General features: G+C 43.0%; 2 protein-coding genes across 2 annotated transcripts in view; both read left to right on the top strand.

Moving 5' to 3' along the window:
- LOC139561660 (Fc receptor-like protein 3) overlaps positions 1–14,762 on the top strand; it is a 37,589-nt gene that overhangs the window by 15,886 nt on the left and 6,941 nt on the right. The window lies entirely within an intron of this gene.
- The window catches only part of LOC139561664 (SLAM family member 5-like), a 96,780-nt gene continuing 83,496 nt past the window's right edge, over positions 1,479–14,762 (top strand). The window contains exon 1 of the mRNA XM_071378912.1: positions 1,479–1,777. Coding sequence (XP_071235013.1) covers positions 1,663–1,777 — 115 coding nt within the window. The 5' untranslated portion in view covers positions 1,479–1,662. The remainder of the gene's footprint in view (positions 1,778–14,762) is intronic.

The following is a 14,762-nucleotide window of genomic DNA, read 5'->3' as shown; positions in this document are numbered from 1 at the left end:
TGTTGGGCATGAAAAATCCAGCAGCGTTGCAGTTCTTGACACGCCTGTCACATACTCCCATACCCTATTCAAAGGCACTTAAATCTTTTGTCTTGCCCGTTCACCTCAATCCATGTCTCAATAGTGTCAAGGCTTAAAAATCCTTCTTTAAGGATTTAACAAGTGACATCAGTGAGGGATGATAGCTTTCATCTGGATTCACCTGGTCAGTCTATGTCATGGAAAGAGCAAGTGTTCTTAATGTTTTGTATACTCTGTGTATATTTCAGAGGTTACTTATAGAGACATTTGGTTTAAAACCTGTATAAAGTCTATTTATAATTATATGACAATATTTTAGGTTGACAATAATTCTATTACACAATTTCTGATATATTACCTTACTTTTATTTTCCTGCATAGGTAAAATCAGGATTCTGCCATCTTTACCCCATTTTGTATCTATGACACAGTCTAGTAATTTAATAGAATCTCTTTGGTCACTGCTCCTGAGAAACAGAAGTAGGTCGCCATGGAGACCACCAGTTACAGGAAGTTACATCACAACAACATGTAAATTGAAACGTAGAAGGGAGCCTTTCTAAGTAACATAGGAACCACTTCCTCCTGAAAACACACAAGTGGATGGGATTTTCATGTACAGTATCATGAGTATGCAGGATTGCTCATGCAAACCCTTCTGCAGGCATATGAGGCCAATATGAAGAACTGCACACACACTGTTATCATACTGTATTATCACATCCTCTATCTCTCTCTCTCTCTCTGTCTCTGTCGCTCTCTCTCAATTCAATTCAATTCAAAGGGCTTTATAGGCATGGGAAACATATGTTTACATTGCCAAAGCAGGTGAAATAGACTGTAAACAAAAGTTAAATCAACAATTAAAAATAAACTGTACACATTACACTCATAGAAGCTCCAAGACAATATACACATTATGGCTATATACAGTGTTGTAACGATGTGCAAATAGCTAAAGTACAAAAGGGAAAATAAATAAACATAAATATGGGTTGTATTTACATTGGTGTTTGTTCTTCACTGGTTATGTTTCTGCTGTAATGGCACACTGTGGTATTTCAGCCAATAGATATGGGAGTTGATCAAAATTGGATTTGTTCTTTGTGGGTCTGTGTAATCTGAGGGAAATATGTGTCTCTAATATGGTCATACATTTGGCAGGAGGATAGGAAGTGCAGCTCAGTTTCCACCTCATTTTGTGGGCAGTGTGCACATAGACTGTCTTCTCTTGAGAGACAGGTCTGCCTATGACAGCAAGGCTTTGCTCTCTCTCTCCCCCTTCTCTCTCTCTCTCTCCCCCTTCTCTCTCTCTCTCTCTCTCTATCCCTTCTCTCTCTCTCTCTCCCTCTCTCTCTCCCTCCTTCCTCTCTCTCTCTCTCTCTGTCTCTCTATCCCTCCTTTCTCTTCTCCTGAATGGTCTGCTCATAAAGTTAAAAAAAATACCGTTACCTGTAAAATACCATGAACGTGTATTTTCAGAGTGACTATAGAATGCGACTTCCTTTTCAACTAACATACATGGAGTCTTTTATAGAACAGCAGCTCTCATCAAAGGAAGTCTCTGCTCTTTCTCTTCTCCTCTCTCTCTCTTCTCTGTGTGTTTTGGTGAGTCAACTTCAAGCTACCAGTCAGAGATAGATGAGGAGGACGTACAACCAGAGGAAAGAGACACAACTCCTAACAGAGATGTCTGGTGGTCCCCTCTCGTGTTTCTCCAAGAAGGGAATACTCCTACTCTCTATCCTCCACTATGGTTGGTATTGTATAGATTCTTTACTTTCTCCTGCTCATGTTTTGTATATATTACATGTGCTTGCTTGCATGATAAAGTTAGGAAAACAGTTAGCTTTCTTTAGCTAACATCCTTGTTGGTTTTTCAATGGTGTCTGATCAAATCAAAATCAAATACATTTTTATTTGTAACATGCGCCAAATACAACTAGTGTAGGGTTTACTGTGAAATGCTTACTTACAAGTCCTTAACCAACCGTGCAGTTCAAGAAGAATAAAATATTTACAAAGTAGTCATAAAGAAAAAGTAATAATAAAAGTAACACAATAAGAATAACAATAACGAGGTTATATACAGGGGGCACCGATACCGAGCCAGTGTGGAGGTTATATACAGGGGGCACCGATACCGAGCCAGTGTGGAGGTTATATACAGGGGGCACCGATACAGAGCCAGTGTGGAGGTTATATACAGGGGGCACCGGTACCGAGTCAGTGTGGAGGTTATATACAGGGGGCACCGGTACAAAGTCATTGTGGAGGTTATATACAGGGGGCACCGATACCGAGCCAGTGTGCGAGGGTACAGGCTAGTTGAGGTAATCTGTACATGAAGGTGGGGGCGAAGTGACTATGCATAGGTAACAAACAAACAGCGAGTGTACAAAAGGGACGGGGGTCAATGTAAATTGTCCAGTGGCGATTTTATGAATTGTTCAGCAGTCTTATTGAAGTCTTATTGCTTGGGGTTGAAGCTTTTGGTCCTAGACTTGGCGCTCCGGTACCGCTTGCCGTGCCGTGGAGTCTCTGACAATTCTATGGGCTTTCCTCTGACACCGCCTATTATATAGGTCCTGGAGGGCAGGAAGCTTGGCCCCAGTGATGTATTGGGCCGTTTGCACTACCCTCTGTAGCGCCTTAAGGTCGGATGCCGAGCAGTTGCCATACCAGGCGGTAGTACAACTGGCCAGGATGCTCTCGATGGTGCAGCTGTAGAACCTTTTGACAATCTGGGGACCGATCCAGAGGGAGAAAAGGTTTTGTCGTGGCCTCTTCACGATTGTCTTGGTATGTTTGGACCATGATAGTTCGTTAGTGATGTGGACACCAAGGAACTTTGAACTCTTGACCCGCTCCACTACAGCCCTATTGATGTTAATGGGGGCCTGTTCGGCTCGCCTTTTCCTGTAGTCCACGAACAGCTCCTTTGTCTTTCTCACATTGAGGTAGAGGTTGTTGTCATGGCACCACACTGCCAGTTCTCTGACCTCCTCCCTATAGGCGGTCTCATCGTTGTCGGTGATCAGGCCTACCACTGTTGTGTAGTCAGCAAACTTAATGGTGTTGGAGTCGTGTTTGAACAGGGATTACAAGAGGGGACTAAGTACACACCCCTGAGGGGCCCCAGTGTTAAGGATCAGCGTGGCAGACGTGTTGTTGCCTACTCTTACTACCTGGGGGCGGTCCAGGCGGATGAATGTGGAGCGACTGTTTGGATCTCAAAATGTTTACGTTACTACTGTGTGATAACACGTCTGCCCATATTCAGATAAACATTTACATTTACATTTAAGTCATTTAGCAGACGCTCTTATCCAGAGCGACTTACAAATTGGAAAGTTCATACATATTCATCCTGGTCCCCCCGTGGGGAGTGAACCCACAACCCTGGCGTTGCAAGCGCCATGCTCTACCAACTGAGCCACACGGGACAACATGTATGGTGTTTTGATGTTGCATTTTTTTATGCAACATATTCTGTCTGATGTCGTTGGGTCAACAGCTGGAAAGCAGGAGATCTTCTGAGCATGTTTTAGATGCATGTCATTCAATTGGATACTGGATACTTCAATGTTTTTAAGGCATCTCTTACACAATAAGTTGCACTGCACCACAAGGACAACGGTACGTATAAAAATATATATACAGTACGTCAAAAGTTTGGACACACCTACTCATTCAAGGGTTTTTATTTATTTGTACTATTTTCTACATTGTAGAATAGCAGGGAAGACATCAAAACTATGAAATAACACATATGGAATCATATTGTATCCAAAAAGGTTAAACAAATGAAAATATATTTTATAAATGAGATTCTTCAAAGTAGCCACCCTTTGCCTTGATGACAGCTTTGCACACTCTTGGCATTCTCTCAACCAGCTTCATGAGGGAGTCACCTGGAATGCATTTAAATTGTGCCTTGTTAAAAGTTACTTTGTTGAATTGATTTTCTTCTTAATGCATTTGAGCCAATCAGTTGTGTTGTGACAAGGTAGGGGTGGTATACAGAAGATAGCCCTATTTGGTAAAAGAACAAGTCCATGTTATGGCAAGAAAAGCTCAAATAAGCACTGCCGACAGTGCATCATTACTTTAAGACATGAAGGTCAGTCAATACGGAAAACTTCAAGAACTTTGAATGTGCAGTGATGCAGTGATGAAACTGGCTCCCATGAAGACCCAGAGTTACCTCCGCTGCAGAGGATAAGTTCATTAGAGTTACCAGCCCAGAAATTGCAGCCCAAATAAATGCTTCACATAGTTCAAGTAACATCAAATTGTTCAGAGGAGACTGTGTAAAACAGGCCTACATGGTACCATGAAGGCTTGATGAGTCCAACCTGCAGTAGAATGGGCTTGGTCTGATATTCCACCTGGCTGGAACCAATGGGGCATCCATCGAGGGCTTGAATCTGCAGAGGGATAGGACATTTCACACAGGGGATTTGTAATTCTCTGGCAAAGTCTTGGTCAATGAAATTATCTGTGGTCCCAGAGTCCACGAAGGCGTGAATGTGGTGCTGACGGTTGTCCCAGTGGAGTGCTGCGGGTAGTGTCAGACGGTGAACGGGTAGCTGAGGTGTAATTGCACAGCTCATCAGGGTCTCCCCTTGTCCTGGTGATCCCAGGCGTTTCTGTCAACTCTGGACATGTAAAAGGAAGATGGCCGAGACCTCTGCAGTAGAGGCAGCAGCCGTCACGCATGAGCCTGTCAAGTTCCTGTGGGCTCAGATGTGTGTGTCCCAGCTGCTTGGGCTCCTCAATGCTGGGCTCGGGGGGCTTGGGGAGCTCCGGAAACCGGGATGGTGTCAAAAAGGCGCTGTCTCACACGTTCTCGGATGTGGTTGTCAATCCTGATGGCCAGTGTTATCAGGGACTCGAGGTCCTCTCCCAGTTCCCAAGCGACCAGTTCATCCTTGATAGAGTTAGACAAACCCTGTTGGAAAGCGGTTACCAGTTCCTCAGTATTCCGCCGACTCTCGGCGGCGAGGGTGCGGAACTCAATGGCGAAGTCAGCCACTGGTCTGACTCTTTGCCGCTTCTCGTCCGCCGACTGGGTGGTTGAAGACTCGTCGCAGCGCTGCAATGAAGGCTAATATGGAGCTGCAGGATGGTGGCTGCTATTTCCACACCGCCGTTGCCCACACCAGGGCCTTGCCCGAGAGCAGAGAGCTGATGTAGGCGATCATGGCCCGATCGATGTGGAATGAGGAGGACTGGAGCTCAAACACCAGAGAGCACTGAGTGAGGAACCCCTTGCATCCTCCCGGGTGGCCTTCATGCTGCCTGGGGGCTGGGATCTTGGGTTCCTGGTGCAGGTTCCCTGGAGGAACTACGGCGACGCCTGTAGCACTGGGCGATGAGACTTGGGAATTGGCTCCTCCTGAGTTGGAGTTGGGCCCTGGTTGGAGGGAATCGGTAAGTGCCCGGAGGGTCTCTGATATTTCGGAGAGTTGTTCTTGCTGCCGCCCCCGTCGTGCTCCTTGGTGGCTTATAGTATTCTGGATCTGGGTGAGCTCTGCTGGGTCCATGTTGAGGCAGAAGCTTGCTGTGACGTGGTGAGGTCGGACCCAGGTTCAGAGAAGAGACCAGACGAGGAATCAGTGGTTAAGGATAAACATACATACTTGACTGAGAAACGGTAGCCGCAGGATCACAGTACACTAGAAAAACAACAAACACTAAGTCCCAAAAACTCACTCAGGAAACGAATGCACACGGTAAAACACAACTCTCTTTTAACAGGGAAATCATAACGAGTAAATAGTACACACCTGAGTGTCGTTAATGTCTCTAGGATGGTCTCTGCCGCCCTCTGCACTGAGGGTAACATCAGAATGCAATTTCTTGTTGAAATGTTTACATAGTTATCATTTTTGCAATAGTTATTTTGGGAACAAGTGCTTTACACTTGAAGTAGACAGAAATGTGATATTTAATGTGTAAGTATATTTTTTCTTAGGAAATATTTGTACATTTTGGTGGTAATGACTGTGCGGCGGGTAAGACAGGGTCATGGTAATTTGCATTAGTTAAAAATACGTGGGTAGAAATGGATATCTACAATATTATTGATTCCTATTAAGACAGTATTATTTCATAAGCAGTATTGAGAAGGGGTATACTAATTTCATACAAAAGTCATACAAAAGAGTGTACTTTCTGATGGTAATAACCTGGAAATCGTCATTACCAACACATTGTGAGGTGGTAATGACAGTGTGGTAATGACAATTTGCAACAACAACATAAATATTTTACTGCCAGGCCATAAGGTTTACTTGGTTATCTTGAACAGCTATCATTTGATTAATTCCAACCACAATGTAATGAGAAGTATTCATTCAAATACAGGATAATCTAGATGAGTTATAGCGGTTAAGTAATGTTGAGTAAGGTTGAGTAATGTGTACACTTATTGCTATGAAATTATTCAAACAAGGCACCAGTCCAGTATTGGACAAATATTATCTTCAAAGAAGACCTGACTTATGAGTTATTTTAACAATAACTTTGTAAGACTAAATTGAGAACAATAGTAATTATTTATTTATCTGAAGGAATTTATTCTTGAAAGAATCAATTGGAGCCCTTTTTACCAAAATAAATGACAAAATATCTTTATACAATCAACATTTCATGATATTATTCAAAATATTTACAAACATAATGAGAATGATCATGAGAAAAAGTTGAAATTTAAGAAGTAAATACCTGGAGAATATCTGAATGTTGAAGGAATGTTATACTCAGTCTGATTAAAGTCTTTGTTGTTGATCCTTGGCTCTGGTAGACAGCACGATGGAGAATAAAAGGGGGAGATGGCTGTGTGTCCTTTGTCCTTGAGTTGAGTGTTCTTCTGGTGGTCGCTCTTTTCCTCAGGATTGTTCTCCTTCCTGAGTTGTGTTCCTGGTTGCTCTCTTCTTGAGTTGTAAAGGCAGTGCTCTGATATTTCTTCTCCTTGAAGGTTAACTTACCTTTCAGGCTACACTAGGTCTAAAGTCTTATGACTCCTCTGAGACTCCTCAGTGTACTTGGGTTCTTCGTCCCGACTGTTGTACTGAAGCAGGTAAAAGGTATGTCCGCCCCTGGGTACCTATTCCCTATAAAAGGTACTTTCTCTAACTTATCAGTTCACCAGTTCTTACCATTGAAGGCGAGGGTCCAAACCATGTGATCAACCTGCTGAAGATGGAGGTCCATTCCTTCCTTGAGCTCAGAGCAGGGCAGGCTGGGACCAGCTGTAGCTGCAGTAGAAGTTAAGATAAGAGCCCAAGGACAACAACAGCAACACAATTAGACCCAACCAAATCATGAGAAAACAGAAAGATAATTACTTGACACATTGAAAAGAATTGTCAGAATTGTCAAACAGAACAAACTGGAATGCTATTTGGCCCTAAATAGAGAGTACACAGTGACAGAATGCCTGACCACTGTGACTGGAAGTAAGGAAATCTTTGACTATGTACAGACTCAGTGAGCATAGCCTTGCTATTGAGAAAGGCCACCGTAGGCAGACCTGGCTCTCAAAAGAAGACAGGCTATGTGCACACTCCCCACAAAATGAGGTGGAAACGGAGCTGCACTTTCTAACCTCCTGACAAGTGTATGACCACATTAGATACACATATTTCCCTCAGACTACACAGACCCACAAAGAATTTGAAAACAAATCTAATTTTGATAAACTACCATATCTATTGGGTGAAATACCACAGTGTGTCATCACAGCAACAAGATTTGTGACCTGTTGACACAAGAAAAGGGAAACCAGTGAAGAACAAACACCATTGTAAATATCACCCATTTTTTTTTATTTTCCCTTTTGTACTTTAACCATTTGCACTTCATTATAACACTATACATAGTCACAATATGACCTTTGAAATGTATATTCCTTTAAAACTTGTGAGTGTATTATTTACTGTTCATTTTATATTTATTATTTCATTTTTGTTTATTATCTATTTCACTTGCTTTGGCCATATAAACATATGTTTCCTACGCCAATAAAGCCCTTTGAATTTAAATGAATTGAGAGAGGTCATGAACTCATGGGCTCATTCGTTCTTCTGCCCAATAAATTGAATTAGAGTTGACTTATACAAGATACTTCCCTCTACATCAAAACCTTCACTCCAAATCAAAATTACAAATCTAAAACTTTGGTTTTGGACAAAATGACCTGAAATTATTACTACCAAGGACTATCAAGAAACAACTTCTAGCAAACCAAAACCTGCAGAAGAAAACACAGCGGAAACATGGAAATACCATCCAACCCAAAACTGAGTGAGTAATGATCAGTCTAAAGCTGCTTCTGAAGCCAAAAGGTAAAAGACAATAATCTCTAGGTCATTTTGTTATATAAAGCTAAGATAATAAGGCTACTAAGCTACCAAGCTGCTAGGACAGATCAGACCTGGCTGCAACTTCAATTAGCATTGAAGTGTGAAGTGAGATGAGTGAAAACTCTTGAGCCCAAAAAAGGCAGCAGAGTTTCACAGCCTCCTCCACCCAAATGCAAAGGCCTTGGAAGCTCCCTGCTGCATGGCTTCCCTCTGTGCAGATGTCATGACAGTACAGTATCCCTTGGATATTAAAAACAACACTGCCCAGAATAAGTACAAAAAGAAGCTACAAACCAGAGACACTATTTGCTGACTGCTACAAAGAGGGGAACTTAAGCAACTTAATTTTACGCACAGACCATCCCCTGGCACTGCACAGTGCTATAAGAGCACACTACCTCTATGTCAAGAGAGAGGGTATTGGCCCACGGTGGGAACTCTAGACATTGAGGAATTTGAAACAACCTCTATCAACGTGTACAAGTCTGGAAAAGTAATGGTGCAGGGGGCATACTCATGCAGTTTCAGCAGGACGTTTACGGGATCAAAGAGCACCACAGGAAAAGATCTCTCTTGGACGACTCCCCCATTGTGAGTGAGTCTGATCACACCTCATCCTCAACCCCCCCAACAAGACCTGGAGGGCTGAAATTGAAGATAGATGGCTGTCAGAGAGGTGGCTGCACTCCGGACTGAGGTGAGAGAACTTGAGGAGAGAGAGGAACACATGGCACAGCTAACAGCAGTAAAGGAGGAAGGAGAGAAATACATGACAAAGCAAACAGCACTGAAAGAGGAAATGAGAAGCTGAGGTGTGACATAGAGCAGGACACTCCCCCAGAGAAGCCATCAGATCAGCCCACCTCAGACCCGGACGACAACCTCAATACCACCATGGGACAGATAACACCAACCCAACAGACCCCAATCCCTTCTAAAAGCCCCCCTGTCAGCTCCCCCGATAGCCCTCCTGACAACCCCCACACATCCAATGAGGACACACAAAAGCCAGTTTGTGCTCCTCATTAACTCAAATGGGAAATACATTCACGCGAATACAATTTTTCCCAAACACAAAGTGGCTAAGCTCTGGTGATCACACTAAGCATGCCCTGAAGCTGTTTTCAGAGGACAGACTAGGGTCCCCCAGCAACATCATAATTCACACGAGCATAAATGACCTGAGGGACCAGCAGGAAAGGGTGACCACAGCACACAAGGGAGTGATTGAAAAAGCTTCATCCATTTTCCCCAATGCACAAGTGGTCATCTCCACCCTGCTACCACAAAAATAAATTCACCTTGCCACCATACAGCAGGTGAATGCAAGCATTCCCCAGGACTGTGCCTCAAAACTTAGTGTGTACCTGACCCTCCACTCCACCATGGACTTGAACAGCCTTTACGACCAGGAGCACCTCTACAAGGAAGCAATCCCAGCTTTTGCAAGAACCCTGAAGGACGTCAACCTCAACTGCAGCCCCAGCACCTCATAGAGGAGCAACAGAGCAATGGACACCACGCACAGACCAGCGAAACACCCTCCCAGACCTGCGAGACCCCTTCCCGAGAACCCACGCCCCTGCAGCAACAACTTCAACATGACAGCTGCACATGTGCCCAGGCCGTGAGAAAAGCCACATGCCCAACCCCCACTAATACATCCTCCCAAGCCCCATCCTGCGACCTAAGAGGCACAGTATGTGTCAGATGCTCGACATGCTCTGCTCACATCTACTGTATTGGTCTGAGCCTAAACCACATGAAAACAACATTAGACACTATGGAACACAAAGCTTTTACCATCTAATCCTGGAATATACAAATATACAGACTTCAAAGAAATTGGAAATAGACATTGTCATCCTACAAGAAACATGGTATAGAGGAGTTGACCCACTGATTGCCCTGTAGGTTACAGAGAGCTGGTAGTCCCATCCACCAAACTACCAGGTGTGAAACAGGGAAGAGACTCAGGAGGTATGCTAATTGGTATAGACCAGACCTAACCCACTCTATGAAATTAGTCAAAACAGGAACATTTTACATCTGGCTAGAAAGTAATAAGTAAATTAGATATTTCACAGAAACATGTCCTCATGTGTGATACCTAAATCCCCCCAATAGAATCTCCATAATTTAACGATGACAGCTTCTCCATCCTAGAGGGGGAGATGAACCATTTCCAAGCACAGGGACATGTACAAGTCTGTGGCGAAGTAAATGACAGAATTGGACAAGAACCTGACACTCTCAGCACACATGGGGACAAACACCTACCTGGAGGTGTCAGTATTACCTCCCAAATATGCCCTCTAGACACAACTATGAGAAAACAACCAACAAAACTGGTTCACAACTCCTGCAGCTCTGTCGCACGCTGGGTCTGTACATAGTCATTTTTAGGCTCCGAGGAGACTCCTATGGTAGATACAACTACAGCTCATCCCTTGGCAGTAGTACTGTAGCTTACTTTATTACTGACCTCAACCCAGAGTCTTTCAGAGCATTCACAGTCAGCCCACTAACACCCATATCAGATCACATCAAAATCATAGTCTACCTGAAAAGAGCAATGCTCAATCATGAGCCATCAAAGTCAAAGGAACTGCACACTATTAAGAAAGGCTATAGATGGAAGGAAAGTAGTGTAGAAACCTACCAAAAAACATCTAGGCAACAACAAATTCAATCCCTTCTAGACAACTTCCTGGACAAAACATTTTACTGTCCCCACAAAATGAGGTGTAAACTGAGCTGCACTTCCTAACCACCTGCCAAATGTATGACCATATTAGAGACACATTCTTCCCTCAGATGATTAGAAGTGTTCAATTTATGAACTTTGATGAACTATTATCATGAAGTCGTATATTAGACACATGTACTAATGTAACTATTGGTATGGAAATTGCCTTTTACAATGTAAAACCAGTTTAGTGATTTTAATTGTCGATTGGGTAATGGTAATAGTACAGTGCTAGGTGGGGCCAAGTGTATTATGTGAGATATTAGATTTGGTTTCTCTCAGTCTTGCCATCTACCTGTAGGAAGGTTAAGCCTGATACAGAGGCTGTTCCGTTTGGGCTGTTGCCTGTGTACAGTATATTGTGTAAATCTACTTACTTTATATTTTGTATTATACAGACCCTTCAGAAAGTATTCAACCTCTTGACTTTTTCCACATTTTGTTGTGTTAGAGCCTGAATTTAAAATGGATTATATACACCCGTTACTGAGACGGTTGTTCTAGTTTAGATGATTGAGGAAGTCTCAGTATTCAATCCTCCCTACCCTGGCAGTCATTCTGAATGCAGGTTGTGGGTGATTAACAATTCCACTTGTTGAATATCCTAACTCTGGGTGGATTCCAATAGGTATTACACAACACTGTGACTTGCAGGCCTGATGTGGCCTGTAAACCTGGAGATTACTAACACCACTGTGTTAGGGTGTAAATACTAATGTTAGGTTTGATACCGGAGCTCCGAGGCATGAGTCAAAATCGCTAAGCATTTTACTTTGTAATGGGAATTTTATTGTTTGTGCTTTTCTTATAACTAATTTCTGTGTTATATTCATGTGCTGTTCTATAAAGCAATTTCTGTTTTCATGCAAGTGGTTGACTGAACGAATCCTCACTATCAGTAGCTGCAATTTGGCACTATGCACAGACATTGTTTTTAAGAATGATAGATATCTCAATTTCAAGGTCTCAGCTTAGAGAGAAGATGCCTCGTGAGGTATTGGTCTGCCACATGTTATGAACCAGTATTGGTCGGTCACATGGATGAAACAAAACGGCAATGATTCATTAATAATGTTCAATCATGCAAATATAACTTGTCTTTGTATAGCCGTATATAAGACAGCTGCTGGGACTGGCCAAGCAGAGCTCCTGATTGACATGTGTACTATGGTGCATTGAGTTGGGACTGGCCAGGCAGAGCTCCTGATTGACATGTGTACTATGGTGCATTGAGTTGGGACTGGCCAGGCAGAGCTCCTGATTGACATGTGTACTATGGTGCATTGAGTTGGGACTGGCCAGGCAGAGCTCCTGATTGACATGTGTACTATGGTGCATTAAGTTGGGACTGGCCAGGCAGAGCTCCTGATTGACATGTGTACTATGGTGCATTGAGTTGGGACTGGCCAGGCAGAGCTCCTGATTGACATGTGTACTATGGTGCATTGAGTTGGGACTGGCCAGGCAGAGCTCCTGATTGACATGTGTACTATGGTGCATTGAGTTGGTTGGAACCTCTCCAGGGCGCTGACAACAAACAATGATTCATATTAAAATGTACTTTGAGTGACCCTGTGTAAGAATTTCCACGACACTGTAACGGCGTTCCTCCTCCTCTTCATCCGAAGAGGAGGAGCAGGGATTGAACCAAACTGCAGCGTTGTCTTTAGACATAATTAATTTATTTAAGTGTAGACGAAAAACACGAACTTCACTTGAATACTTACAAAACAACAAAACGAATGTAGACAAACCTGAACATACGAACTTACATAAAACACGAAGAACGCACGAACAGGAAAAATGACTACATAAAACGATGAACGAACGAACGAACGAAACAGTCCCGTATGGTCCAAACAAACACAGACACGGAAGACAATCACCCACGACAAACAAAGTGAAAACACCTACCTTAATATGATTCTCAATCAGAGGAGATGAAAACCACCTGCCTCTAATTGAGAACCATATTAGGTACCCATTAACCAACATAGAAACAGAAAACATAGACTGCCCACCCAAACTCACGTCCTGACCAGCTAACACATACAAAAACTAACAGAAAACAGGTCAGGAACGTGACAGACACTTTGAAGCATTGTGCCAATGCTTGTGCCACTTTATCAGAAGCAGATTAATGACGTCCGAAGCTTTGTTTTGTCGAACAACCACCTGATTGGTTTGGTATTGGTTTCGGTAGAAGACAAAAAGGCTACACTGCACACGCGTTAAGTCGTGCGCAACGTCATCTATAACAATTTGGCTGTTCTAAATTATTTTGACCAGCAGGTGCCACCAGTGTACAACGTGTTGATCAAAGCCTCGTTTTAATGATCCTATTTTCGACACCATGTGATGGAAACGCTCAAGTCTTCAGGAAGCTTCGTTTCCCCATCTCCTTTAAATAAAGGCCTTATTATGTGCAGTACCAGTCAAACATGTGGACACCTATTCACTCAAGGGTTTTTCTTAATTTTTGCTATTTTCTACATTTTAGAATAATAGTGAAGACAGTCAAACTATGAAATAACACATATGGAAACATGAGGTAACCAAATAAGTGTTAAACAAATCAAAATATATTTTATAAATGAGATTCTTCAAAGTAGCCACCCTTTGCCTTGATGACAGCTTTGCACACTCTTGGCATTCTCTCAACCAGCTTGAGGTAGTAAACTGGAATGCATTTCAATTAACAGGTGTGCCCTGTTAAAAGTTAATATGTGGAATTTGTTTCCTTCTTAATGCATTTGAGCCAATCAGTTGTGTTGTGACAAGGTAGGGGTGGTATACAGAAGATAGCCCTATTTGGTAAAAGACCAAGTCCATATCATGGCAAGAACAGCTCAAATAAGCAAAGAGAAACGACAATCCATCATTACTTTAAGACACGAAGGTCAGTCAGTATGGAACATTTCAAGAACTTTGAAATTTTCTTCAAGTGCAGTCGCAAAAACCATGAGGTGTTATGATGAAACTGGCTCAGGAAAGGAAGACACAGAGGTACCTCTGCTGCAGAGGATAAGTTCATTAGAGTTAACTGCACCTCAGATTGCAGCCCAAATAAATGCTTCACAGAGTTCAAGTAACAGACACAGCTCAACATCAACTGTTCAGAGGAGACTGTGTGAATCAGGCCTTTATGGCCCAATTGCTACAAAGAAACCACTACTAAGAGCCTTGCTTGGGCCAAGAAAAAACGAGCAATGGACATTAGAATGGTGGAAATATGTCCAAATTTGCGATCTTTGGTTCCAACCGCTGTGTCTTTGTGAGATGCAAAGGAGGTGAACGGATGATCTCCGGCATGTGTGGTTCCCACCGTGAAGCATGGAGGAGGAGATGTAATGGTGTGGGGGTGCTTTGCTGGTGACACTGTCTGTGATGTATTTAGAATTCAACGTACACTTAACCAGCATGGCTACCACAGCATTCTGCAGCGATACCCCATTCCATCTGGTTTGCGCTTAGTGCAACTATAATCTGTTTTTCAACAGTACAATGACCCAAAACAAACCTCCAGGCTGTGTAAGGGCTATTTGAATACGGAGAGTGATGGAGTGCTGCATCAGATGACCTGGCCTCCACAATCACCCGACCTCAACCCAATTGAGTTG

This window comes from Salvelinus alpinus, chromosome 31 (assembly GCF_045679555.1).
Source record: "Salvelinus alpinus chromosome 31, SLU_Salpinus.1, whole genome shotgun sequence".
Classification (NCBI taxonomy): domain Eukaryota; kingdom Metazoa; phylum Chordata; class Actinopteri; order Salmoniformes; family Salmonidae; genus Salvelinus; species Salvelinus alpinus.
The sequence above is the reverse complement of the archived record's forward strand: the minus strand, read 5'-3'. Positions and strand labels throughout refer to the sequence as shown.